Below are 26,062 nucleotides of genomic sequence, written 5' to 3'. Positions count from 1 at the left end.
TCTTAGATAGAAGATTCTCATTCTTATGAAAACCTGTTGAATTTCTTGTTTTGAAGGTAAGTTTACTACCAAATCAAGTTTTACTCTAATTACAAGTAACATATATTCCCATGAATTGATATTTCTTATTTGGGTGGGACTCAAAAGTCGCCATGAAACCAACTAAATGTTGAGAACATCTGTGTACTCGTAACTCAATTTATCTGTTGATCCAAGTTTTATAAATTTGTTGAAAAGTTGTTTATTTAGTTTATAATTATCTATAAGCAGAGGATAAATGCTAACTTTTTATGTTTAAGCTACTGAATTATTATACTTTTACAATGTACAACTCAAGTTCTGTATCCATAACCAGCTATCAAAATTAATGGCAAATCAAGAAGTAAATCAAGTAATCAACAATTAGCTATACAATTTCTACGAACAATTTAATATGCTGGAATATCAATCATAATAAAGCAGTTGGAAACTGTCTCAATATTACTAATTTTTGGTCACTTTTATAGGAATTGAATTATTTCAATCATATACAATTTTCAGTATACAGGCTTCAGTATACAACTTTCTTAAACTTCGATGAGAGAAAAAAACCAACAACAACATCAAAGCAATAACAGAAAAATCAAAAATCACTTGACTTTATTAATTATTATATAGTGCTTATTTTCTTAAGCATTTTCAAAGCTAACATTTCAAGAAAATTGCTGAAAGACACAGTAGTTACCCTGTACCTTTGGCCTTTCAAAATCTGCCAGTACCCAGTACTTTTATCCCACTGAAATCATGACTGTACTGGCCAAAATATATATGATAAAGAAAAATTTTAAAACATATTTATTTAATTAAAATTGCTTCCACAAGGTACCTCCTATTTTTGTAAAAGTACCGCCTGATTCTAATCTTCTTTAAAGCCCTGCAAGATACAGGAAATAATGTTTGAATAATCTTTATGCTATCGTATACTTTGTAGGAATTTATGAAAAACTGATATTGTCAAAGAATTTGTTTCTAGCCAGAAGCACATAAATATTAGAAAGTAAACACCAACCAGTGAATCAGGCTACTTTCATTTTCACCAACACTATAAAATTTGCATTAATTATGCTGGTCTGCCATTATATGATTAAGAATGTGTATTTCTAACTTAAAATGCTAAAAGTTTTTACTCTGTGTTTGTATTTTAAACATTTGACTCATTGCCTTCTTACTGCTTGTCCATTTTCATGCCAAGAACATGCTTAAGTGATTATTTTGCCTTCTAAATGCCACCAACTGATATATCAGGACATGATGCCAGGTTGATGAATTTTTAAATTCAAGAAATATCTGTAAAACTGCTGCAAATGTTTGAAAGCTTATTATATACACAAACAAGCAAAGAATAATAATAATAAAAAAAAAAGAACTTAAATTTATGTAAAGACAATACTCTTAAGGTAGTCCGATCCTCAGCTTCTGAAAATCAGCTTTTAAGTAATTGAAAATGCTCATAAAAAGTGTCTCTGATTTCACAAAGTAACGTGAATTTACCCATGGAATTTATTCAACGTTCATCATTATAGTTAATCATATTATATAGGAAAAATTATCAAATCTCAAATATATTTTCAAGAAATGGGAATAAAAACACCAGCTCTACATTTTCTAATTGAAAATTGATCAACAAATATAATTTAGGATAGAAAAATATAGGTATCCAGGCATTTGGAGAAAATTGCATCTTTTTTCTGTTTATAGAGTATTTTAGTTCCTCTTTTTACTTCAATTGTCATATAATACATAGTGTGAAAAGCCTGTGCTATCATTTCTAGACATCACATATCACATCTAATTTCATACCATGCTAATAAGCAGTCATATCTAATGCTAGACTAAAGGAAATTCATTTTCTCTAAAAATGAATTATTTTTTTTCTTTTATGGGGTACAAATGTCAACTTTTTACAAAACCATTTCTAAGACTTCAAAGAACCTTGAATCATATTAAGATGCATAAAATGAAAATTACAAATGTCAACTTTTTACAAACCATTTCTAAGACTTCAAAGAACCTTGAATCATATTAAGATGCATAAAATGAAAATTGTTGCACGAAAAGATCTCAATTTCAAGCTTCATTTTGAGACTTTTTAAATAAAATAATAAAGGATGACTGCACTTAAGTACATGCGAAATTTGCGACAAAATAAACTTTCAAAACAAGCATTTTTCTTTTCATTGCAAGAATGGTCAACATCCAATCTACAACTTTATGTAATTATGTTTAATGAAAGTGTGTATTTACGAAGTTCGAATCTCTTTTCAAAGGCAGGGGTCATCACAATTTCTTGAATCTCCATTCGATAATGAGGATGCCCACTTTTTTACTGACTTTATACATAGTCAGCGCATGTTTGTCTATTGTTCTACGTTTAACAGTAGTTGTATATTTGCATAAATAATAATGTGTCAAAAGGAGATTAATAGACAAACATGCGCTCATGGTTAAAAAGAGAAAAAAACTGCTTCTTCTTACGTTCGCTGTGTTGTAACCAAGGATTGTGACATGTTGAATATTATAATTCACCACGTGATTTCTTACCTCAGGTAACTTTATGAATACTAAAGTCCGTCACGTGACTTGTAAGGTAGCATGCTTTGTGCTAACTGGGACGTTGTGTTCGAACACGTTAAGTCATCTGGCATTGATATAAAATCTGCTTTAAAGGTCATAGGAAACGATTTTTAACACAAGGATTTCACTTTTTAAACAAGCTATATATGTAAGAATGTTAAATTACAAGTAGTAATATTTTTTGGCCTTTGTTCTACTGAAAAATAAAGGTGAAAACTTTTCCACTTGTTACTTTTCTTACCCGCTTATCGTTCTTGAATTTGTGGATTTATGACGTCACAAGAGCCCACTGATGTAAACAGAGCATTAGACTAATGTATTTCTACCATGTTTTATCTGGTTAATTTAAGCTATTTTTATAAAATTTAAATGTGTCTATGTTTTCAGGTGAGTTATCTGATTTCGTAGTTCAGTCAATTCAATTTGAGCGAGTCGTTAATAAGGCACAGCAACTCAAAACTGGAGCTTTTTATCAGAGGATGATCCTGATGAATATCCTATATAAAATTACACTTAAATTTAGCTACAACTTCGATTACTTACTCTACATCAAACCTTTAGAAACAAAAAAAAATATTTCCCTGTTTAATACACATATACGATATACCAAGAGGATTTCATCGTCATTCAAAAAAGTTATTAAGTCGTTTTTTATTCCAAGAAAAATCGCATAATGCAACATAGAATAGAGCAATTTATTAAAAGTGACCTTTTCTGCTTAGAATAAAAATTTTGATTAAGCCTATAATATTCTGTTAAAGAAAGATATATGACACGTATGTGGGAAATATCCCTAACGTGAACCCAAAATAAATACGGGGGCCAGTGGTATTGAAGTCCATGATAAGCGCGAACCACTGAAAATGTCAGCGTCTTTGAAGTTTCTTATTCCCCGATCCGAAACACACATACTGCTGTAAAAACGATATAGCAATAGAATCCCGAGTTTATGACATGATCGTATTATATATAAAGAAATGTTGAGCCCAGAGCAAACAAGATTGTTACGATGCCGATACTTTGTGCAGTCACGGTTTGGTTCGACAATATCGATTTTTGAAATACTCGGTAAGTAGCAGGCCCTTAGGAAGCAAATTGACAGTTGAGGGGGCACAACCAAAAATTTCCCGACGAGCAAAAAAAAAAAAAAAAAAAAGAAGGTCATCAGACGTTATTATTGAGGGGGCACAAGCATATAGTAGCTATATTTTCTATAGTTTTCTATATATCGGAAAAATTATTGGGGGGCACGCCCCCCCCCCCCCCCCAGTTCCTACGGCCATGGGTATTGGCGGTGATGCTGTAGATGAGTAAGATATAAAGTCAGTGTCAAATGATAAGAATTGATTAAATTGTATAAAACAATACACAAGAATTTTTTTTTCTTGTTTTTTTTTAAAGCCATGTGATACGTATCGTTTGTCAAGAAAAGTGTCATACTGACAGTGTTGGACTCTGTGTGAAAGTAAAACTACGTTGTAAATAAATGATTTCATTAAAACAACAGTTACTGCCCTGGTTATGAAAACTGAATTCATTCTCACTCTCCCTCTTCCTTCTTTCTCTCTTCCGATCGCTTTCTCTCAATAGATCGAAGTGTCAAACGATGAAAATGATCACATTTTGACTGATAAAAATGCAAACATCTTGCAAATATGCAATAGAATTTTTAAAAAGGAATACTAGCCTGTTTGAAGATCGTATATTTATACAAGGTTTTTGCCATGATTATGATATTCTTTAAGATTAAGCTGCAAAATGATATGACAGTTTGTAAACATTGCATAGCTTTGAACAGCGACTGGGCCTTACTGACATCATTTGCTAAGGGAGATAAGCAACGTTAGTCAAAATGAATTTTCACGACTGAGTAATTTTCATCGACTGTGCTGTAGCTATCTTGCGTAAAAAATCCAAAAAAACAATTCCAGTCTTATCTTACCAGCTCAGATGAACTCATTCCCGTATGTAACCCAATATGTTCAGGTAATTGTCTCCTATGACCTTTAATAAAATTGACGTGCTCATATTGTTAATTTCATTCTGAAACCTTTGTCAGAAGTTTTTCCAAACATGTCATTGTTATTTATCAAGTCTAATTTTAGACCCATTCTTACAATGTTAGCTCCACCTCTCATGCATATCTAATGTTCAATCAAGGGCAGGTAAGTGTAAATTTACTATATTTGGAAAGCAGTAAGGACAAAAAATATTGTCATGAATCATTTTATTGTATCACAGTCTAAAATCATTTTAAGATTTAAACTTGGTTCCAACTTCCAAATTGACAGGATTCTTTCATAAACATACAAATGTGAAATAAGGTTTAGATATAAAAGCAACAGAGGCAACCGAAAAAGACCCAAAAACAGGCGTTAAGTGCAGTCATCCTTTAAGAGTTATCCTTCCTGGCTGAGGATTGGATATCCTTAAAGGAAAAATAAAAGTTACTTTGTTGCATCTGTAATTAAGTACATGTAGATCCAAATCGAGATGAATTCTTAAAGACATGACTTATCTATAGACCAATTTACAAAAATTGATAATATTTACACAATTTTTTGTGTTATTGTGTATTATGAATATTATTAGACTTAATTAATATGGAACATAACTGTAACAGTTGTATAGTGATTTTGTTCACATAACAAAGAGTCTTAGACTAATTGTGCATTGGATATGTATCTTTATAGATCTGTCAACATTGACAAATCAGAGCATCAATCAATAGTATTAGAATTAATAAACAAACTTAATTAATAATAAATAATAATATTAATATATAATAAAAAGTTAAAAACAAAATATTATAGTGCATACCATAGATTAATATGGGGGGGGGGGGGATCTAATCGGAGGAAATCCCAGTAGAAGTGATGCAATAGAGTATGACTTTCAAATGACTTTTTAAGAAGAATAAGGTTTTTAAAACTGTAAATAGTCCAGGACATACTTTTAGTTTATACGTCAATATTTGAGAAGCACTTCTTATGTTGGATATTTCAGGAAATACAGAGTTCAGACTCAGTATACAGCATGTAATTATATCCCAAACCCCCATGAACAGAAATAAAAGACTGATAGTTATGTATGAATCACCTTATTCATCCACCATTAGCTTACTTTGACTTAATGACAGGGATTTATCTAGATATTTTGTTTGACTACCCTTTTCTCATAATGGGGGGGGGGGGGTGTTGACATCAGTGCTGGACCTCTTAATATAACATTGGAGTCTGGGGGCATGTCCCTCTGGAAATTTTCAAATAAATATTGCAAGAATTTGCATTTTAAGAGCATATCTAGGGGTTCTTTTCAAGAATTAGCACAAATAGATATATTTTAAGTGTTACATATACGTTTAATCAGGATATTTTCCATAACTTAAAGGGGAATTTGGACATTTTTCAAAATGTCCTCAGGAATTTTCAAAAATTATATCCATTTCTTCAACAAATAAGGAAAGTTAACGATGGAAAATCTGAAGTCATCTCGTTTTTGCCATACGCTTTAGTTATTATGGCGTGAAGGTGTAAGGGTAAAAGCAAAAGCTAGGGTAAGAGTTAGGGTAAGGGTTAGATTTTAGAGTTGGGTCTGGAGTTAGAGTTATACTGAAAGTGTTAAGGTTAGGGCAAAGTCTTGCATAAAGATTAGGGTTAGCTTTAGGATTGGTGTTAGTCTAGGATTAGCATTAAACAAGGATGAAAATGCTAGGGTTAGGACTAGAGTTAGGGGTAGAGTTAAGGTGTTAAGGTTTGACTAAAGGCTAGGGTTAGGGCTACCTCTGCCACCTAGTCAAACAGAAATATTGGTAAATGGTAAGGGGAAATTTAGGTACCATTTACTGGTAGTTAAAACAGCATTGATAAAGCCTAGAATGAGAATTGGAAAACATAATTAAAGGTCATCTGGATGAGGTTAAGGTCACTGGAAGAAAACTTTTGTAATTTTTTTTGGGTTTTATAATTAATAAGGTTAAGGTCACTGGATGGAAACTTTTTAAATTCTTCTTGGGGTTTTATAATTAATATTTAGAAATAGAGAAACATAGGAAGTTGTTATTCAAAAATAAACAATTATGATATTTTGGCCAGAGCAACTTGAGACACTTGCAAATGAGGGTTTAATTCAAAGAGGAAGTAAAAATAGCAATGTGGCCTAAATATGAAAAAGTGTTAACAAGTATATGTTTGGGAAAATGGATAATTGCTTTGCACTTTAAGGTTTTCCATTGGTCTGAAAACAAGCAGCTATTAGTATCAGAAAATGCTGACAGAAATATCACTGAATTCACAAAGTACTGTGTATCTACCCAGTCTAATTAAAATTAAATCCTCGATGCTCCTTTTTAACGATATTTCACTTAGGGGAATCAGATCCTCAATGCTCCTTTTTTAACGATATGTCGCTTATGAGTAAGTGACATATCTTTAAAAAAGGAGCATTGAGGATCTGATTTAAAGGCAGAGATTTTAAGCACCGCCTTCAAAAATACCTGGTCTGTGTACCCCTGTCAATCAAGTATATTAAGGTACATCATTGGGTGCTAGAACTTGATTGACATTTACTTACTAGCCCCTGTGTATACCATGTACACCTTGTTCGGCACTCGTCGTGACCTTCAAATTAACTTTTGGTCCTTTGATATTTACCACACATGGTATAAACAATAGGGAAGCTGTATTACTATGGAATTTTTATATATACACACACCTCTAGTATTTGAAATAATTATGATATTCATTATGATAATATAATTATATCAAAATTAGGTATAACTTTTTTTCAAAGCTCAACAAATACTTTGAATAATTTTTTTTTAATGGGTGAGCATTCAATTACAAATTAATAAAAATTATTGAGATTAAACTTTATCTAAAACTTTTTATTTCTAATTTAAAATCATCTCAAAATCCCAACACAGGTAAAGTTTGACTCCTTGGGTATTCTACTGTGTATTAAATCTGGATTTGGAGACAGACTGCTAGCCCTCAAAGCATTCACACCTGTACAAAATAAGCCCCTCCCTCACCTGGAATTTACCACCCGGTAAAAAATCTCTGCCTTTAAGCAGACCATGTACCTACCCAAGCAATTTTCATTATTATTTGATTATAAATAATATTTATTTATATCAGTAGGGAAAATACAGAATCTCAAATGTTTTTTTTTTTTTTAGAGAATGGGAATTTAGAGAATGGGAATTAAAAAAAATCAATTTTAATATACATTTTCCTATGAAAAATTGATCAACAAATTAATTTTTTTGAAAAGGTATCCAGGTTGTATGTTTTTGATACTAGTGTGGTATTTACTTATGTATAATTCTGTTATATTATTTTCCTAAGTTACAAAATACTTAGGTCATGATGGCTATTTGCTTATTTGATTTTTGTCATATTTTTTTATGAAATGTTGTGAGAAGAGGGTAGGGATAGAACTTATTGATATGTACAGTCAAACCTGGTTACCTCGAACTGGATGTGACTAAGAAAATACTTAAAGATATCCCAGGATTCGAGATATCCAGGGTTAAATACTGAAGAAATAAGCGGTTGGGACTTATAAATCATTTCGACATATCCATGGTATTCGAGATATTAGTTTTCAAGATACCAAAGTTCAACTGTATTTTTTCCACACTTTTCTTACCATTACTGTTTTTCATTAAAAAGCACATTTTATGACAATCAAGAATATGAGAGTTAAGAGCCCGGGGTTCAGATTAGCTTGAAGGTTCAAAGGATAAGCTACTAGTATTTGTCTAGAGGACTGTCGATTAGTAATGTATTATGAACTAAACTACATCAAGGCATTTATCAAGGGAAGTTGTTACTATGGTAATTCTCACCTGTTCTAGGGCACACCAGTGGTATTTATTGGTGTCTAGGCTTACATAATTTGAAGTGCTAATGAATAAGACTAAATAGATTTTTACTAGAGAAGAATGTTTTAATTTCTTCACGTTTTCAACTTCAATACAAATACGTTTTGTGTTTTTAACAAGAAGATTTATAGTAAAAACTTAAAGATTGATTGAAATGTTTCATTTTCCTAGCTTCTACAAGGCAACAGCGAATGGGTCATTCAGGAATCTGTACATAAAGCCAGCCAAAATGTATGATATGCCTGTCAGCCTGCAGGATTGCTGCATCGACTTCATCAGTGACCACTTGCAGGATCTGTGCTATGCGTCAGCCACAGAAAATCAAACAATCAAAAAGCTTTCCTTCAAAGATCCAGATATCTTCTTCCATGGAGAGCTTTCTGAGCAACTCTTGCAGACACTTTGCGAAAAGGGAAAACTCACGGATGAGACACTCAGTCTTTTTGATCCCAATGTAACAAACTTGAAAAGGGTATCCATAAGAGATGCACAGCTTTCAGCAAAAGGATTGAGGATTTTAAAAATGCATAAAATTTCAGAACTGGAAATCATTGGACTGCGTACTGCCACAGTGAACGACGTGATAGGATGCCTCGGAGAATGGACTCTGTCCAATCTGAGATCTTTAAATGTTAATAACAGTACATTTGTAAACAGTACAAAATTCTGTGTTGTGGTGTCTCTATCAAAACTTCATAATCTTCAGAGTTTGAATGTCAGCAACACAGAGTTCAATAAACATGGTCTGGAAATCATTGTGGAGGATCTTCCTTGTCTGGTGAATCTGGACATCTCCAGTACTCAAATACTAGATATATCACCTCTGAAGAAGTGCAAGGACCGCCTCAAATCTCTATCAATGTACAATCTAGTGGCCTCCAACCAGGACGACGTAGTTCCAGTCTTGTGTGAATTGACTAAATTGGTACATTTGGATGTTTCAGAGGATTCATCAATGCAACCTTTTGTCAATGTCAATTCCGGCAAATTTGCCATCATCAACCTCCTTCTACGACCTCGATGCCTTCCAAATCTAACTTCCTTGGATATTTCAGGCAAAGATGGTGCCAATGAAGATGTTCTCAGGTATTTTTACATTTATTCTTTTTTTATTTATTAAAATTGACATTTTTAGCTCACCTGAGGTAAAAGCTCAAATGAACTTTTCTGATCACCCATTGTCAAGCATCTGTCCACCTATTTACATGTAGCTGTCTGTCCATCCATATAAACTTTACACTTTTTCAACTTCTTTGCAAGAAGCATAGGGCCAATTTTTACCAAAGTTGGCACAAAGCATACTTGGATAAAGGGGATTCAGTGTTCTTCGAATGAAGGACCAAGCCCCCCTTTCAATGGGGAGATAATCAAGAAAGGGCAAACATAGTATTAAGTTATTAAAAATTCTTCTTCTTCTCAAGAATCACTGGGTAAGAAAATAATAAACTTATAATATGAAAGCTTCTTGAGTCCTGACAAAGTGTAGATTCTAAATACCACTGGGACAGAAAAGATGAAATTTTATATATGTTATCTTCTTACAAAGTGTAGATTCTAAATTGTCAAAATCATGGCCCCTGGTGACCACAATTTATACGAGAATACTAAGTATATAGGGGGTAGGGTGGGGCAACAGAAGGGGATCAGAGTTTTATACATGGGAATATATAGGAAAAAATCTTTAAAAATCTTCTCAAGAACAGCAGGACCATAATTAGTGACACTAATATGCAAGCATCCTCTGATAATGCAGATTCAGATTGTTTTGAACCAATGCCTAGGGGCCTTAGGTGGGGCCAGAAAAGGGGAAAACATTTTATACGAATATCTATAGCAAAAAATCTTTAAAAATCTTCTCAAGGACACAAAAGAATATTTATTTGCAAACATTCTCAAATTGTGTCGATTCTTTTTTTTTCTTTCTTTTCAAATTATAGACTCCATATTTTACATCAAGCATGTATACAGGAAAACATTTCCTTCTCCATATCAACAATCAAAAGTTATGTTAGTCATATTGATGCATCCTTATGGTATGTAGATATATAGAGATCCCTTAGAGTTTGATTGGTGCCACTTCATGTGAAGAAAAGGGTAAAAAAATGTTTTAAAAATCTTAAGAACAGCAGGGATAAGGTTACTATTGTGAATGCCATGGTCTGTGGGCCGCTTTTTCTTTTTTTTTATGCCCCCGTAATCAAAGATTTGGGGGTATATAGTTTTTGTCCTGTCCATCCATCTGTCTGTCAGCAAAAACTTAAACCTTGCCCATAACTTTTGATTGGTCAGAGCTATGGCTTTCATATTTTAAATGTGTATTCCTTGTGACAAGACCTTCTTTTTGGTAGCAACATATTTGACCTCTTGACCTTGACCATGGAGTTTGACCCATTTTTGCAAAAATTTACCCAACTCTAACCTTGGCCATAACATTTGAACAGTTGGTGCAAGGTCTTTCATATTTCAAATGTGTATTCATCTTGACAAGACCTTTACATGGGTGTAAATATTTTGACATTTTGACCTTGATCTTAGAGTTTTACCCACTTTTAAAAAAATCTTTAACCTTGACCATAACTTTTGAACAGTTAGTACTAGGGCTTTCAAATTTCACAGGTACCGGTAGATTCCTTGTGACAAGACCTTCCTTTGGATACCAACAATTTTGACCTTTTCACCTTGGCCTTGGAGTTTGGCATACTTTTGAAAAAACTTTAACCTTTGCCATAACTTTTGAATAGTGCTAGTGCTTTTATATTTTGCATGTGTATTTCTTATGACAACTTCTTTACCTACATACCATTAATTTTTACCCTTTGACCTTGACCTTGGAGTTTGACCCACCTTTAGAAAACATTAACCTTGACCATAACTTTTGAATGGTTGGTGCTTGGGCTTTCATATTTAACAGGTAAGACTGCGGAACATTAACTGGCAAAATTGGAAATATGCAGCTTACGTCATTTCCATCTGTTACAGTCAAAACATTTAATGATAGACAATGAAATGGGCGGGTATAATTCGACACAGACGTCCGAGAAAACATTGGATTGAATCTCTAGATTGAAATTCATTTTCAATCCACCTGAGCTGTTTCCAAACGCAAAGTGTGAATGTATGATTCAAAAGACAAATAATTTCAATTCCCAAGTACATGTCGTTTGAAATTTATATTTATATGAGTTTTTAGCCTATAATTTTAAGGACACGTAAAAGTCATAGAAGACAGAGATTATTTTCGGCTATTTGATTGGAGGGGGGGGGGGGTGTCAAAAATTGTCAAGTCAGATCATGACAAAATATATTTACTTCTAGGATGAAAAGAACTATTTTCTTTAGTTTTGTCTTCACTGAAAAATGTTTGACAATCAAAAACATGGAGGGGTTGTCCAAACTTTAAAAAAAAAACCTTTCTTTTTTTATTTTCAAGATTGTTCAGCCTCCCTCCCCCCCCCCCCCCCCCACCACCACCACATGCATGCACATACCTAACAGAAATCAAATATTTGCCCCTTCAAATTTCTTTTAAAACACTGAACAGAAATTTTGATTTATATATATTTCAAACTATTCCAAAATTGAAATTATTTGTCTTTTGGGTCAATCAGTTACATCGTGATTCTAGCGTAGCTGAGGTGGATTGAAAATGATTTTCAAATTAGAATTTCAATCCAATGTTTTCTCGGACATCCGTGCCAAATTGTACCCGCCCATTTCTTTGTCTATCATTAAGCATTTTGACTGTATCAGGTGGAAATGTCGTAAGCTGCATATTTCCAATTTTGCCAGTCAGTGTTCCACGGTCTTATATCCATTGACACAAGTCCTTTCTTTGGGTAACAACATTTTTCATCTTTTGACCTTGGAGTTTGAGTAACTTTTAACTTGTGCCATAAGCTGCCATACGGGGGCATCAGTGTTTCACAAACAGATCTTTTTTTCTTTTTCTTTTTATTTTCATACAATGCATCTTGCAGAGAGATTCAAATGTAACATAAACAAATATGTTAGACCAGTATTTTACATAATACTTAAAGTGACCTTCACTTTTAGGGAATATGTAAATTGCCACAGTAAGCTGAACTTCCTAGGGCTTGCTTTGACAGAGTACTGTGAATATTCAATGTTCACCAATGACCAGAGTCCAGACTTCAAGGGGACTATAACAGTAAGAGACTATTTAGTATTGTGTTCTGAAAAAAACTAGAAATCAAATACACATATGTGCATTGATTTTGTTACATTAGAAGTTTAAATCTAAAGTTTAAACTTATCTATAACTATTTAGATAGTTATAGATAAGATTAAACTTTAGATTTAAACTTCTAATGTAACAATTTCACAAATGTACAATATGCATGGATTTTTATGGTACAATTTTCACAATTTGACAAACAGGTAACTGGAGAGGCAGATGAGAGACAGATCATGGAGGCATTGAGACGTTATGTTAGTCGCTGTGTGTATGTTCAGAAGTCACTGTACACTTTGTTTCGTCTGACACAGGTCATGCTGAAACCCAGAGAGGATATTATTAAGGTTAATTTCTTTATCACATTTTATAAGAATATTGCATAAGATGTAATATATGCATGTCATATGTTGCCTTTCATGGAAAGGAAAATAATTCTGAGGGTACTAAAAAATACCATGTACAGACCTTTGATGCACTGCAAACTGTGGTTTCATTAATATTTTTGTGACTGCTATACATGTTATATTTGAGGGTTTTGTCCAAAATACAATTTCTGTGATATATAAATTCTGAACAGCTACCTCATCCTATTCTGTCAATATTAAATTATGTACTCAATGATCATCTAATATGCTGGTCTGGCTAACCAAAAATACAACAAAAATTTGTGTTCAATGAAAAAATGATGAAATCACAGTATATGTTTATTTGTTCAGATACCTTTACTATTGTTGTTTCATTATTTCTATTTATATCATAGTTGGTACTGCCAGCCATGAAGAGCCACCCTAAACAGCTGGGGGTACAGATGGCGGCCACTGCCTGTCTGTACAACCTGTCTAAAGGTGAGGTGGGGGCCAAAGTCCATCCAGCCTGCCTCACACAAATAGTCAATCTGACACTGTTAGCCATGGAGAACTTCCCCAATCATCAACAGGTAGGCAATTAAATCAAAGCTTTTATTTTATATAAGAGCTGTCAAGGTTCCCCAAATTAACCGAAAACCACTGTGGGCACTTGCGTTTAGAATCTGTTACAAAAATGGCATTGAAATCAAACGAATAAGGATGGTGACAGTGATAAAAAAAACATCACAACTGAAATCTACTTCATCCAAAAACTCGTCACTAAGGGATGGGATAATTATCTAAAGGAGCAAGATTGGTCATGTTGGTCTATTGGTCCTCAACACTGATGTCAAGATGCTAGAATGATTAAAACTTGTTTTTAAAGCTGAATTAAATGCAACAAATACAGATTTTTAAAGTTTAATTCATGAAATTAAAGTTTAAAATAGATGGAATGAACCAAACCGAAGCACCCGAAACCAAACCAAAAATTTAATGAACTGAAATTTGAAATCATGACAGCCCTAGTTTGTAAAATTCTTAAGCTGTAAAAGTATGTACATCTTTATAATGTACTATAATGATATTTCTCCTATTGAATTTTGTTATCATGTTTTCAGCTACAGAAAAATGCTCTGTTGACGTTATGTAGTGATAGGATTTTAAATGATGTGGTAAGTAATCTTTGTTTTTATACGTCCGTCTTAAGACGGGACATATTATGTTATGGCGTTCATGTCCGTCCGTCTGTTAGCTTTTTCGTGTCCGGCTCATAACTTTAATACTATTAGGCCTAGAATTATCAAACTTTGTCAGTTGATACATCTTGGGTAGAAAGTGTGTCGCACATTAAAAGTAGGTCACTCTGACCTTTAATTAAGATGCTATGGCCAAATATGGAAAAATCCTGTCCGGCTCATAACTAGAAAACTATTAGACTTAGAATCATCAAACTTGGCCAATTATGCATCTTAAGTAGAAGGTGTGTCGCGACCTATTTCAAGGTCACTGTGACCTTTAATTTAAGTGAAATTTAAAAAAAAAACTGTGTCTCTATACTATTGAATTACACAATCCCAAAAAATGTAAGAGTGTTGCAGTATCCTTATTAAAAAGTGTTAAATCAAGAAAATATTTATTTTTTTCATTATATACTTTACAGCAATCTATAACAAATGTAATGTTATAAGAGAAATTCCACCTCTCCCATGGGTGTAATTATTAAGCACTGGTCAAGGAGAATTTTGATAACAGAAAACAGCATGTCAAATTAGAGAGAAATTAATGAGTTTTAGTGTGAGGAGCTAACTGGTAGAGCATCTTGATCAAGTAGGTGTTATCTATATCTCTTGGGAATTGGGCAAAGGAATCAAATAGATTTTGTTGGCTAGCATAACTTTTAAAATGAATTTGGTGAAAAGTAATTAAAACTAATTTGATGTTGTATGATATTGTAAAATAAACTAATTTGATATTGTATAATATAATTTAAACTAATTATAGCGGGGGGGGGGGGGGGGGGGGGGGGGGGGGGATCAGCATGTCCATTTGTTCATATGCACTGCAGCTTAAAACCAGTTTTGACATTAAAATTCAAAAAAAAAAAAATCAAGTATTTTTTTTAAAAAATGTGGTAGATATAGTCCCTACAAATCTAAGAGTCATGCTGTAACCCTATTAAAAATGTTGCATCAAGATTACACAAGTTTTTGTTTCTTATAAATCTTTGTAACAAATTAAAAAAATCTCTGTTTTCAACAGAATGACATAAATATGCATTTTTACTGCAATACAGACTACAAAGCAGATAGTGCAGATCCATTCATCCCTTGGGAGTAATGAGTGGACATGCATCCAGTTAAAGATTAATTAATGAGTTCAATGTAGGAAGGCTAGCTGTTTCAATCATTTCTGTGAGAGCATCTCTGATCAAGCGGTTCTTATCTGCATCCTTTGGGAATTAGACAGATCTACTAGTCAGTTTATAGCATATGTCATTTGATGGCCAGCCTTTTAGTTTCAAAATTAATTTGGTATAGATTAAATTGTTAAGACTAATTTGATACTGTTTAGTATGATATTTTTATTTAATTTTTTGAAAATATCAAACAAATATGAAAGATGAGGATGGGGGTTGGGGGGTTTGCAGATGGGCATTTGTCAAGCTCTGACACAACCAGCTGAGAAATCTATGATGTAATATTTGTTATAATTAATGTCTACACTTCAAGAGATGTATAAGCAGCAAATATTATAAGGAATGGAAAAATCATGGAAATCTTTGAATCAAGGTTGACATGATTTTCTTGCACTCTAAACTGTTTATGAGAATTGAACAATATTTGACGGGCGTATCATGCTGTGGCGGGGCACTTTATTAACTCAGTTATATCAAATGTTTAAAATTTTCACAGGCTTATGTAAAAAAAAAAAGAGAAAAAAGAGAAGTTTAGTAGTAACTGTTCATTCATAACATTTCATTTAATCAGCTCTCTAGTTCTTTTGGTGGTTCTACACAGGAAAATGTTAAATTTTTTAAACACTTATTTTCTTATCTTTCAGACATTTGACAGATTCCGCTGTGCCAAGCTTGTGATGGAATGTCTTTGTCAATTTCATGACCCCTCAATGAATAGGATGTCAGTGGCAATCTGCTCCATATTGGCTGCTAAGGTTCGATTTATTTCATGTCTGTGTGCTATTTACACATGTATTTGTACAGGGGATGGGAACTTATAAACAATGCATGTAAAATGATTATTTATTAAAATATATTTTTCCCATAATTCTTTAGAATCACAATTTCTGTTCAATATGCTGATAAAAATTACACAGATTTCTTGGACTGCTATTGTAAATCACAAATGAAATTTAAATAAGTTGAGACAAATTTCCATGGAAGATCTGTAACCATGTACATAGCATAAATTAATCCCATGCAGAAAAAGTATGTCTATGTAGTATTTTTATTTGTAACTATTAATTGATAAATATTATGGGTGTGTTTTACACAATATTATTATTATTATTATCACCTTGATATGATAAAGACTTCATTGGCTCTGTATTGAATATTCAATCGTGTATAAAGTATTTGCAAGTGGGAAGATATTTTTTCCTCAAATTACATGTAAATTGTTTATTAAAGAATTATTAATTCATTTATTGATGTTTGACAAATTGGTAAATATGATGGTTGTGTTTTCTGTAGGGAATTTTTTCTAGTTTTATGAGTGATATGCTTACATGACAAATCTGTGTGGTTTTCTCACTAAGAACATTAAGGCCAAAGTTTTTATTTTTTTTGGTTTACGATTTTCTGTCTCAAAAAAATGCATTGGGTGGTCGAAAAATAAAAATAAAAATAATTTTGGATCCAACAATTTCATTATAAAATAACAGAAATGTTTATTTTAATATAAATAATACACGTCAATAGTACTTTTAAGTTTTATTGTCTAGATCACATAACTCTTTTTATTTAATTTTAATTCATTTCTAACTTTAGACTGAATGTCATTTTCATTTACATATAGTTCTGATTTTTGTTTGTCAATCAGTGCTTGGTTCATGATGTTCAACATTTTGTGCTCTTCAGTGATATGTGATGTGTTATAAACCTTGGTATCCCCACAAACTAAAAATAAGGATCCAGATTCAAGTTAAATTTAGATTGAAGAAAAATACAATTGAAGTGTTTAACAATATTAAAAGTAATTGACGTTGAAATAAAGGTTATAATAATTTGATCATGCAGCTATCAAATTTAATGTTCAACCTGCAGCAAAAAAGCCTAATAATTTCTCAATCAAGTCCTTCTTTAAATGTTTGTTATGTACCTGTACAGTAGGCAATGCTCATTATTTATTAGTAATTCAAAGGACTTTAATCTCAATTGAGTATGAAATTTGCAAAGATTTGTATATTGAATTTACTTCTATAAACTAACAAATGTTTTATACACATTTGAATTTCTCCAGTGAAATACCAGTCAACGTTGCTTCAACTATTAAGATGTATCTCTCAACACTAAACTGGCCTAACTATTATCCATGGATTTATCAGCCTATTTTGGGAAACACCATTTTTGGGGAATTGGGAAAAAATTATCGGCTGTTTGATGAAATTGCAAATTTTTTTTAAAATGTTGCTTAAATCATGTACTCAGGGGTAATTCATTTAACATTTCAGCACGAACTCTAATTTGGGCAACCAAATGACAATTAAATATGATCCATCTTATTCGTACAAAATCAATTATGAATAATAGACTAATAAAAGTAAAATGGACTTCAATGAGTATAAAGCATTTATACAACTTGGGTAGTACATGTACATGTGTGTATGAGATTTCAATTTAGATCATTATAGTATCTGTTTCTGGAGATTATAAACCTCCTGCAAAAAATTATACTAAGAACGCATTTTCTAAAAGTCCTCTTTTAATATGTATTAATGCATTGAAAATATATTTTTCTATAACTGAAATAATGCCTAAAGTCCTTACCATTAACTTGCAGATCAAATGAGTAGGTGGAAATAACTTAATAAATCTGTATAATTACACAATATCATCATTTTTAGAAAAACAGAGGAAATTCGGATTAAAAGTTGGCGATGTTTTTACAGTGTTTTTAAACATGTGTTATGACTGTAGCTTTGCTAAATGAGTTAAAATTACAGACAATCTGACAATTTTACTTAGTGTTTTCCCAAGATAATTAAAAATAAAAGCATTGTTCACCAATTGAGAAAAAATACTGCCAAATTGGGAAAAACTGAACTCATTTTCAATTGGGAATGGGCCGAACTTCGGCCCCTGAGAAGGCACTGATAAATCCTTATTATCTATAGGTGTATCCGTGTCTGCTAGGTCGATCAGGGTTGGGCATACACTCTCCAATATTACGGTATGAATTTAGCCAATTGAGACATTGCAATTGGAGAAAGGGATCATTTATCCAAGATTTTATTCACTTTTCCATGCAGAAAAAGTTCTTTAAGTGTGTGTCATTGCTTTCAGTGAGGAATTACCTTGTTACATGACAGAGCCGCCATTTTTGGTTAGCACATGTGTTTATTTACGGTCACCTAAATGTTTGTAAAGGTCTCATATATTTGTAAGCGCTTATTTGACTAAGATGCATTCTAAAATTTAAAACCCACCAGTTCAGCTGAGAAAAATCCGGAAAAATATGTCGGAAAAAGACATTATTTTTATTTTCATGATTTGTGAAAATTAGGGTCGGCGGAATCGTAAACCAAGTGTAAAAAAAACTTTGGCCTAAATAATTAAAAAAAACTTTCCTTATACGAGGGTTGTTCGAAAAGTTCGTGGACTGATGCGATAAAATAAATATTATGTAGTCTATGCTTACAAAATTTTTAATGAACATAAAACAACAAAAGTTAAAGAAATGTTGAAAATTTTAGCTTGATACCTTGAATATTTACCAAATTATCATAAAATAAAAGAGACATTATATGATCACCCGGCGCTGTCGCCGTATAGTTTCATGACGTCATTGTTTTTCAATGTCCGCATTCTCTACCTCATACACTTATCTTGATGAGTTTCCGTGGAGTTAAGTAAAGATTTAAAGCCGTCTTGTTTATATGATCTTACAATGTCATAAACAGCTGGTTTCAATGCATATAGTATTGTAAATAGATCTTAAAGATCCTCACTTGATTATAACAGCATATTTGCTTGTCGGAGTTCAACATCTATCACACATGATCAACGTCACTTTTCGACGTGACAAACTTTGAACACCCTTACAATAAATCGACATTAACTTTTACATCTGTTGTCTCTCTAATCTTTTTCGGCGTTTAAAAACAAGTATTCTGAATGCATTTTATTTTTCAGTAGCCTATTTAAATATTTCCTAGGTCTATGCCAGTTTTTCCTGAGGGCGAAACTTCAAAGAATGTTGGAAAAAGAAACCCACCCCCTTTCTGACGTCATTACAACCCCATAATTGTATGGACATTTCATATAAATTTTACGATAAAATTTCATAGAATTTACAGAATGGGGTAAAAATTGCAAATTTTACAGTACAGTTGTGTCATACCACATGAGTGAATTAACGGGGTTTTTGAATGACAAATGCTCATATCAAAAAATGAGTTTTTTTCTCAGTTACTCTTTGGTAGAAAAAATGTTATCTTCGAGGTTGCGCCGCTTGGACATACCATTGCTTTAAAAAACATCAACAATTTATTAAAAAATAAAACTAACAATGTATAGTTTATTATATAAACAGTTAAGATGATGATAATTAAACATTAAAGAATTCACTGATGTATCTTAAGCGGTTTTAATTTTATGGCGCTAGTCCATGAACTTTCCGAACAGCCCTCGTATTTACAGTTTATGTGTTTAAAAGCAACAAAAATGCACTCACTATTTGAATTTATTACTGTCATATATTGTTATACATGTATTTTCATTACCATCTCAGTAGCTTTATTGTGACATCACAGTAATGTGAACTTCTATGCACGAGTGTGAACTAAAATGGTATTAATATAAGGAACTATAGACTCATTTTTGCCCCCATAAAAGTATTAGATTAATTTTGAAAATCTCTTAAAATGTATTTATTGTAGGAAAATTCTGAATTAAAAAAAATATTATAGTTTGTAGGAAGATTATATGACAACTTTTCTTGTGATGTCACAAACTATTCGGAAGAAAGAGGACAAACTTTGTTCAAATTTGGCTAGAGAATTTACAGAGCACAAACCTGTTCCAGTACAATATTCACATACATGCATTGCATTTCATTGGTACATGTATTATCATTCTACACATTATATCAAAAGATGGAGTTGGAACAGACCTGCGCTCGATGACTTTAAAACAAAATATTGAAGTAAAATACACATTTTCTTTCAAAACCATTTAAATTTTGCATTGTATTCTTAATTTACCCATGGAACTAAAAGAGTAATGTAAAATACCAGTATATGTTTTCTTTTGATTCTTAATTTATTTACCGGTATATTTTAATTTAGTTTTGTTTTTATGCTTTTCATTTTTGCATTTAACAACAAAAAGACTCTTTCCATAATAAATGAGTTAATCTGTTGAAGTTTTCAAATATCTGATCGTGCATCCACCTACACAAATCATGACTGATTCATTTATGTACAAAGTGATATTTAAAAATTGTTTTGTTTATGTTCTCAGATGATTGAACCTAGGGGATAATAATCACCGGGAGATGATTTATAGATGTATTTATTGATATTTCAGATATCAACAGATCAGACATCTCAACTTGGGGCAAAGCCTCGGTATATGAGGAAAATGTTACAACTTGTGAAGTCTAAAGTAGAGTCTAATGCTATAGACATTACACTGAAATTTACACTCAGTGCCCTCTGGAATTTGACTGGTAAAGATTTGAATTAATTAAATCTGTACAGTTTATTTAGAACCTGTTTAAACTATAGCCAAAATTAAGGTGTAATTTTGTTATACTCCAGTATACAAAAGAATTTCTATGAAAGTGTGAGATAGATGGCTTTCTAGAGATTGGGTTAGTGGTTTAACGTACCCTTTAGCTCAATCAGTGGAGTTTTTAACTTAATGCCCCAGGTTGAATCCCAAGCAGAAGTACAAACCTGTCTCTTATAGATTTAAATATCGGTACATGGAATTTCTATGTTTTATTCTTGTCTTCTGTTTGTTTATCATCAATAAAATTCTAACCTTTTCTCCAAATTTTTCCATGAAAATTACTCGCAAGCATTTGTAGGTTAAAGAATAATGGGATCATGACATTGCCATGAGAAGAAGAAGAAAAATTTATGATATTACTTTAAAAAAATAAAAGTTTTCTTGTACAATAATGCATTAGGTTAATAAAATTTTATGTAAAAGCTTCCATAGTGCATATTAAAGATTGTTCAAACCTACCCCCTAGGAATACTCAGTCCTAATCCTATAGAATATTTCTAAAGAACTATTAGGCTACTACAGTTTTGTAAATCAAAAATCATGCTTTTATAACCCCATGCAAACAAAGTTAGGGGGAGGTTGTATATAGGAGTCACCTTGTCTATCTATTTTTTACGTATTGAAAAGCCAATTTGCCTCTTGTTATGACTGAACATCAATACATGTGCAAGATGGTTGTAATATTAAAATCTGCTGTTTTACAAAGAAGAAAACTTGAGACTGATAATTCTTTACAAATGTTATTTTTATAGATGAGTCCCCAGCAACTTGCCATGTGTTTCTACATGAAGGTGGTCTAGATTTATTCATGACAATACTACAGGTAAAAATAAGTGACATAATGGTCTACTAAATCTCTCTGAAACAACATACATGTATTCTCTAAACTTGGTAACATAAGAGATAAGGCTGGCCTTTTATGTGACAAACATCGTATATGAACAATGAAGTAGTATTTGCCTATATATCTTGTAGACTGTGTCCACAATGGAGGAAGATGTGAGAACACAAGTGGAAACCAAGATACTGGGACTCCTTGTAAGTTGTGATTTATGGAGAAAATTACTGTAAGTTAAATTAAGTGATAACACACCCAGGCGAAGAAACAATTACTGATATATACCCCCCCCCCCTCCACCCCACGCAAAAAAAAATCCACAAATAATTTCATTTCAGATTTATGTGATTCTAAAGGAAGCCCAAATTTAAAATCTTGCATAATAATAAATATTTTCAGATTAGTACACAATGGTAACAGGTATAAAATGTATTTGACAAATGAGATTTTTGTAGAACAACATAGCAGAAGTGCCTAAGTTAAGGGACTACTTGATGAGGGATGACTTTCTGATGCTGAGTAAACAGTTACTGAGGGCATCACAGATTGATGTCAGTTACTTTGCTGCTGGAATCATATCACACCTGGCAAGCGAAAGCATTCAAAAATGGCTGGTAGTATCCACCAAAGAGGAGATTCTCAAAGAATTGGCAAGTTACCATAATGATTTAGACTTTAAATTTTGGATCTGAACATAGCATATTGATTTTTAGACTTTATATATATTTAATATGGTATGCAGTACAAATATTTATATTAAATTTCTGTCTGCAGAGGGAGGTAGTCTTAGAGTGGGAACAGCCTGATGGTGAAATGGTGGCCTACAGGTATTTATGCATGTATCTGATTTTCAGGCATGCAAAAACTGTATCTTTACTTACATTAAACAAGTAACTCTATTAATTTTTTATGCTGTTGTGTTTTTGCAGGTCTTTTAATCCATTCATTCCTTTACTGAGGTGTTATGACTGCCCAGCTGTGCAGTTGTGGGCTGTCTGGGCAATTCAACATGTCTGTACTAAAAACAGTAAGTCATTTTAAATAGCAAAGCTTGGTTACATGTATTGAAATATCTCAGTGTTAGACTACAATGTATGTACCAAATGCTTTTGTAAGATACATGTATCCCCAAAATGTATGTATATGTTAAGGAGAAAGAGAAAGTTGATAGAAGTGAGTAAGAGGGAAAAATATACACTCATTTAATTTGTTCACAGGCAGCAGGTATTGTCCCATGCTAGAAAAAGAGGGAGGTTCAGAGATACTCATGGAACTTATTAACAATCCAGAAACTGACCACAATGTGTCCAGTATAGCACAGAAAATCTTAGCATTTGGAAAAAGTCCATCTGTTCAGAAAGTTCCACGCGATGATCAAATGTCTGACCCAGTACCCTGTCCTGCAGCAGAAAATTGAACATTGAAGGAGTTTGTTTGGTTTGCCTTTTTTTAAGGATTGTGGTGCTAAAGCTATATCTTTGATTTTCCAAAGAGATGTTGGGGCATTTCTCTTTTGTAATAATACATGCAAAGGAAATTTGTTTGATAAAAAAACAAATTAAGGCCATCTTCTACACCTTTTCCAGTCTGTTATTTACAAAAACAAGTTTCAAGACCCATTTTGAATTTTGACAGTGTTTATTAGTTTACTCAGTTTCTCCTTTGCTCTGACTGGTAAGATTTTCCACTTTTTTTTTAGCTCTACTGGTCAGAGACCAGAAGAGCTTATGCCATAGTAAGGTGTCCGTCTTCCATCCGTCTGTCTGTAAACAATTTTTCAAAACGCTACTCCTCCTACAGCTTTGGTCTTATTTCAGTATAACTTGGCACACAAGTAGACTACACTAAGATACATAATGTAGTGCATCAGATTTTGATTTCGATGAATAATAGTGTTGCCATGGTTACTAAAAATAGAAATTTCTGTAAAATTCCTTTAAAACACTACTTCTCCTACAGTTTTAGTCTGATTTCAATATAACTTGGCACACAAGTAGACAACACTAAGATACATAATTTGAAGAAATGGTTTTTGATTTTGATGAATGGTTTTGCCATGGTTACTAAAAATAGAAATTCCTGTAAAATCCTTTAAAACATTACTCTTGCTACAGTTTTGGTCTGATTTCAATCTAATTATATCTCACAATTAGACTACACTATGATACATAATAGTGTATATTGGTTTTTGATTTCATTGGTGTTGCCATGGTTACTTAAAATAGAAATTCTGTGAAATAGTTTCAAAATGCTACTCCTCCTACAGTTTTTGTTTGATTTCAATATAACTTGGGACACAAGTAGACTACATTAAGATACATAATTCTATTTATTGTTGCATATGTTGCAAAGTTTCAAATCCAAGTGCTACTTTTCCTTTGTTATTCATACAGACCAGTAGAGCTACAGTCTCATCAGAGACTTCTGGTTTTCTTGTTGCTCTCATCCCTGTTGTTATTGGTTGTCATTTGTTAATGAATGTTAACAATTGCCAGTTTACACTGGTTTTTTGTGTAAACAAACCCATTTATTTTATTGCACAACTGTTTGTATATTTGGTAGTGCTGTTACGTTCCATGAAATTGTTAAATGGTTTTTTTTCCATTGATGAAAGTGCTTTGAATCTTTTCAAACAAATTTATTTATACTCTTCTATTTTAAAATCAAAAAGCAATAAATAAATCTCTGTAATATTATACATGTACATTTAATATATTTTATTGACCATAAATGCACTGAAGTTAATATCACTGCGATTTTTGTGATAAAACATAGAAGTATCATTTTCAATTTGAGGAATGTGCTTTTCATAGAGTATATTGTTTAATATGTGTATGTGTTACATGTATGAACTGTTTTGCAACAATTTTATGTTGCCATCCCTTATAATTTAAGTGACAGGTTTTTTTCCCCCATTATTTCTCAGTATTACCTAAAACTTACATTGATTGCAGAAAGTTATTTAACAATATTTGTGACTTACATACTGATGTTTCTCATTATACTTTTCTGTCAGCACCAGCAGAGACAAATCTGTTCACATAAAATAACGTCAATATTATTGAATCTCGAAATCATATAATGGTCAGTGCTTTATTTACATATATGTTAATAGTAAGGCATCAAGAGAATTTCATAGGAAATACTTATGTAAAACTTCAGCAGAAACTGTTGAAGAAATATCTAGTGGTTTAAATTTATTTATTATACTTTCATGTTAAATACTAAAATCTGATTGGTTTAGACGCATTTAACAATCCGTAATGTTACCCTCAGCGTTAGCAACACACTTGACAACGGGTAACATTACGAAAATATCACATGCGTTCAAATCATGCGCGTACGGTTCACCGTAGAATTCTCAAAACGTCGGTTGTGCGTTTGAAAGAAGCTGAATAAACGACGTCAATAAAAGCTTGCGTCCGATGTAGCTTACTTGAAAACAACAAACGACAGACGAAACATCCTTGCGAGTGCAAACTTTAGATGATAAAGGACTTTCTGAGTAGCAAACAAACAATAGAGAGGTTGGTAAATCTTTTCTGAAGCTTTCTTATTGAGAAAAATAGAAGCGGGGAGTTTGAAAGCTTTCTAATCGTGAACTTAACGACGATCTCCGAATTTTTTTTATGACATCCGAAATCAATAAGACATTCAGTATAATAAAATAAATAGTGCACGTTTTTGAGGGTAACAGTTGAAATTGACACCCCTCGGAAAACCATTGTCAACCTCCGCTGACGCGTCGGTTGACAATGGTTTTCCTTGGGGTGTCAATTTCAACTGTTACCCTCAAAAACGTGCACTATTTATATAATGTATCTCTACATGCATTTGCACGGGGATGCATCAACATATGTACTTCCTAAAATATTATTTACCTCATTGATTTACTCATATATATATATATATATATATATATATATATATATATATATATATATATTAAAAGTGCAGAAATATTTTCCAATGATTTTAACTGATGTCAACTCCTTTTTTTTGTGTGGATTTTTTTGTCTGTTGGTCACCAAACAAAAGTTTGCGGTACTTGTAATTAATTGGTACCTTTGCCTGCCTATCTTCCTACTTGGTGATAAAAAATCAGATTCACTAAACTAATCTTTTTTAATTCAAAGAATTTTACATCAGAATCTGAAGATCATTGGATTTTGTAATGCTGACCACATGCCCCTTTGTCGGTTTATGG

The 26,062-nt window shown here is 32.4% G+C and overlaps 1 protein-coding gene and 1 long non-coding RNA gene across 2 annotated transcripts; one reads left to right on the top strand and one right to left on the bottom strand.

Moving 5' to 3' along the window:
- Window positions 1-24,987, top strand: LOC133176828 (protein zyg-11 homolog B-like). The gene is made up of 14 exons (XM_061311897.1): window positions 1-56; window positions 8,672-9,586; window positions 12,554-12,668; window positions 12,899-13,039; window positions 13,456-13,632; window positions 14,164-14,217; window positions 16,106-16,216; window positions 20,811-20,952; window positions 21,770-21,840; window positions 21,993-22,055; window positions 22,311-22,505; window positions 22,630-22,682; window positions 22,785-22,882; window positions 23,073-24,987. Exons 2-14 carry the CDS (start codon window positions 8,730-8,732, stop codon window positions 23,270-23,272), a joined length of 2,277 nt encoding a protein of 758 aa, XP_061167881.1. The 5' UTR covers window positions 1-56; window positions 8,672-8,729; the 3' UTR covers window positions 23,273-24,987.
- Window positions 4,826-6,563, bottom strand: LOC133176829 (uncharacterized). Its single transcript, XR_009719558.1, has 2 exons — window positions 6,452-6,563; window positions 4,826-5,041 (listed from the first exon to the last, which is right to left on the bottom strand). It is a non-coding gene; the product is annotated as an uncharacterized LOC133176829 (long non-coding RNA).
- Window positions 24,988-26,062: the final 1,075 nt, after the last annotated feature.

This window comes from Saccostrea echinata, unplaced genomic scaffold (assembly GCF_033153115.1).
Source record: "Saccostrea echinata isolate AGI-Se365-2 ecotype Australia unplaced genomic scaffold, CSIRO_AGI_Sech_v1 ptg000081l, whole genome shotgun sequence".
In the NCBI taxonomy this organism is placed as follows: Eukaryota; Metazoa; Mollusca; class Bivalvia; order Ostreida; family Ostreidae; genus Saccostrea; species Saccostrea echinata.
Note: the sequence above shows the minus strand (reverse complement) of the source record. Positions and strands in the feature narration are given on the sequence as shown.

Bases quoted from the DNA above. Each gene is read 5' to 3' on its own strand.
- LOC133176828 (XM_061311897.1), top strand. From the start codon at position 8,730: ATGTATGATATGCCTGTCAGCCTGCAGGATTGCTGCATCGACTTCATC. The intron at 20,953-21,769 runs GTAAAGATTTGA...TTATTTTTATAG, and splicing joins TGCCCTCTGGAATTTGACTG to ATGAGTCCCCAGCAACTTGC. The intron at 22,056-22,310 runs GTAAGTTGTGAT...AGATTTTTGTAG, and splicing joins CCAAGATACTGGGACTCCTT to AACAACATAGCAGAAGTGCC.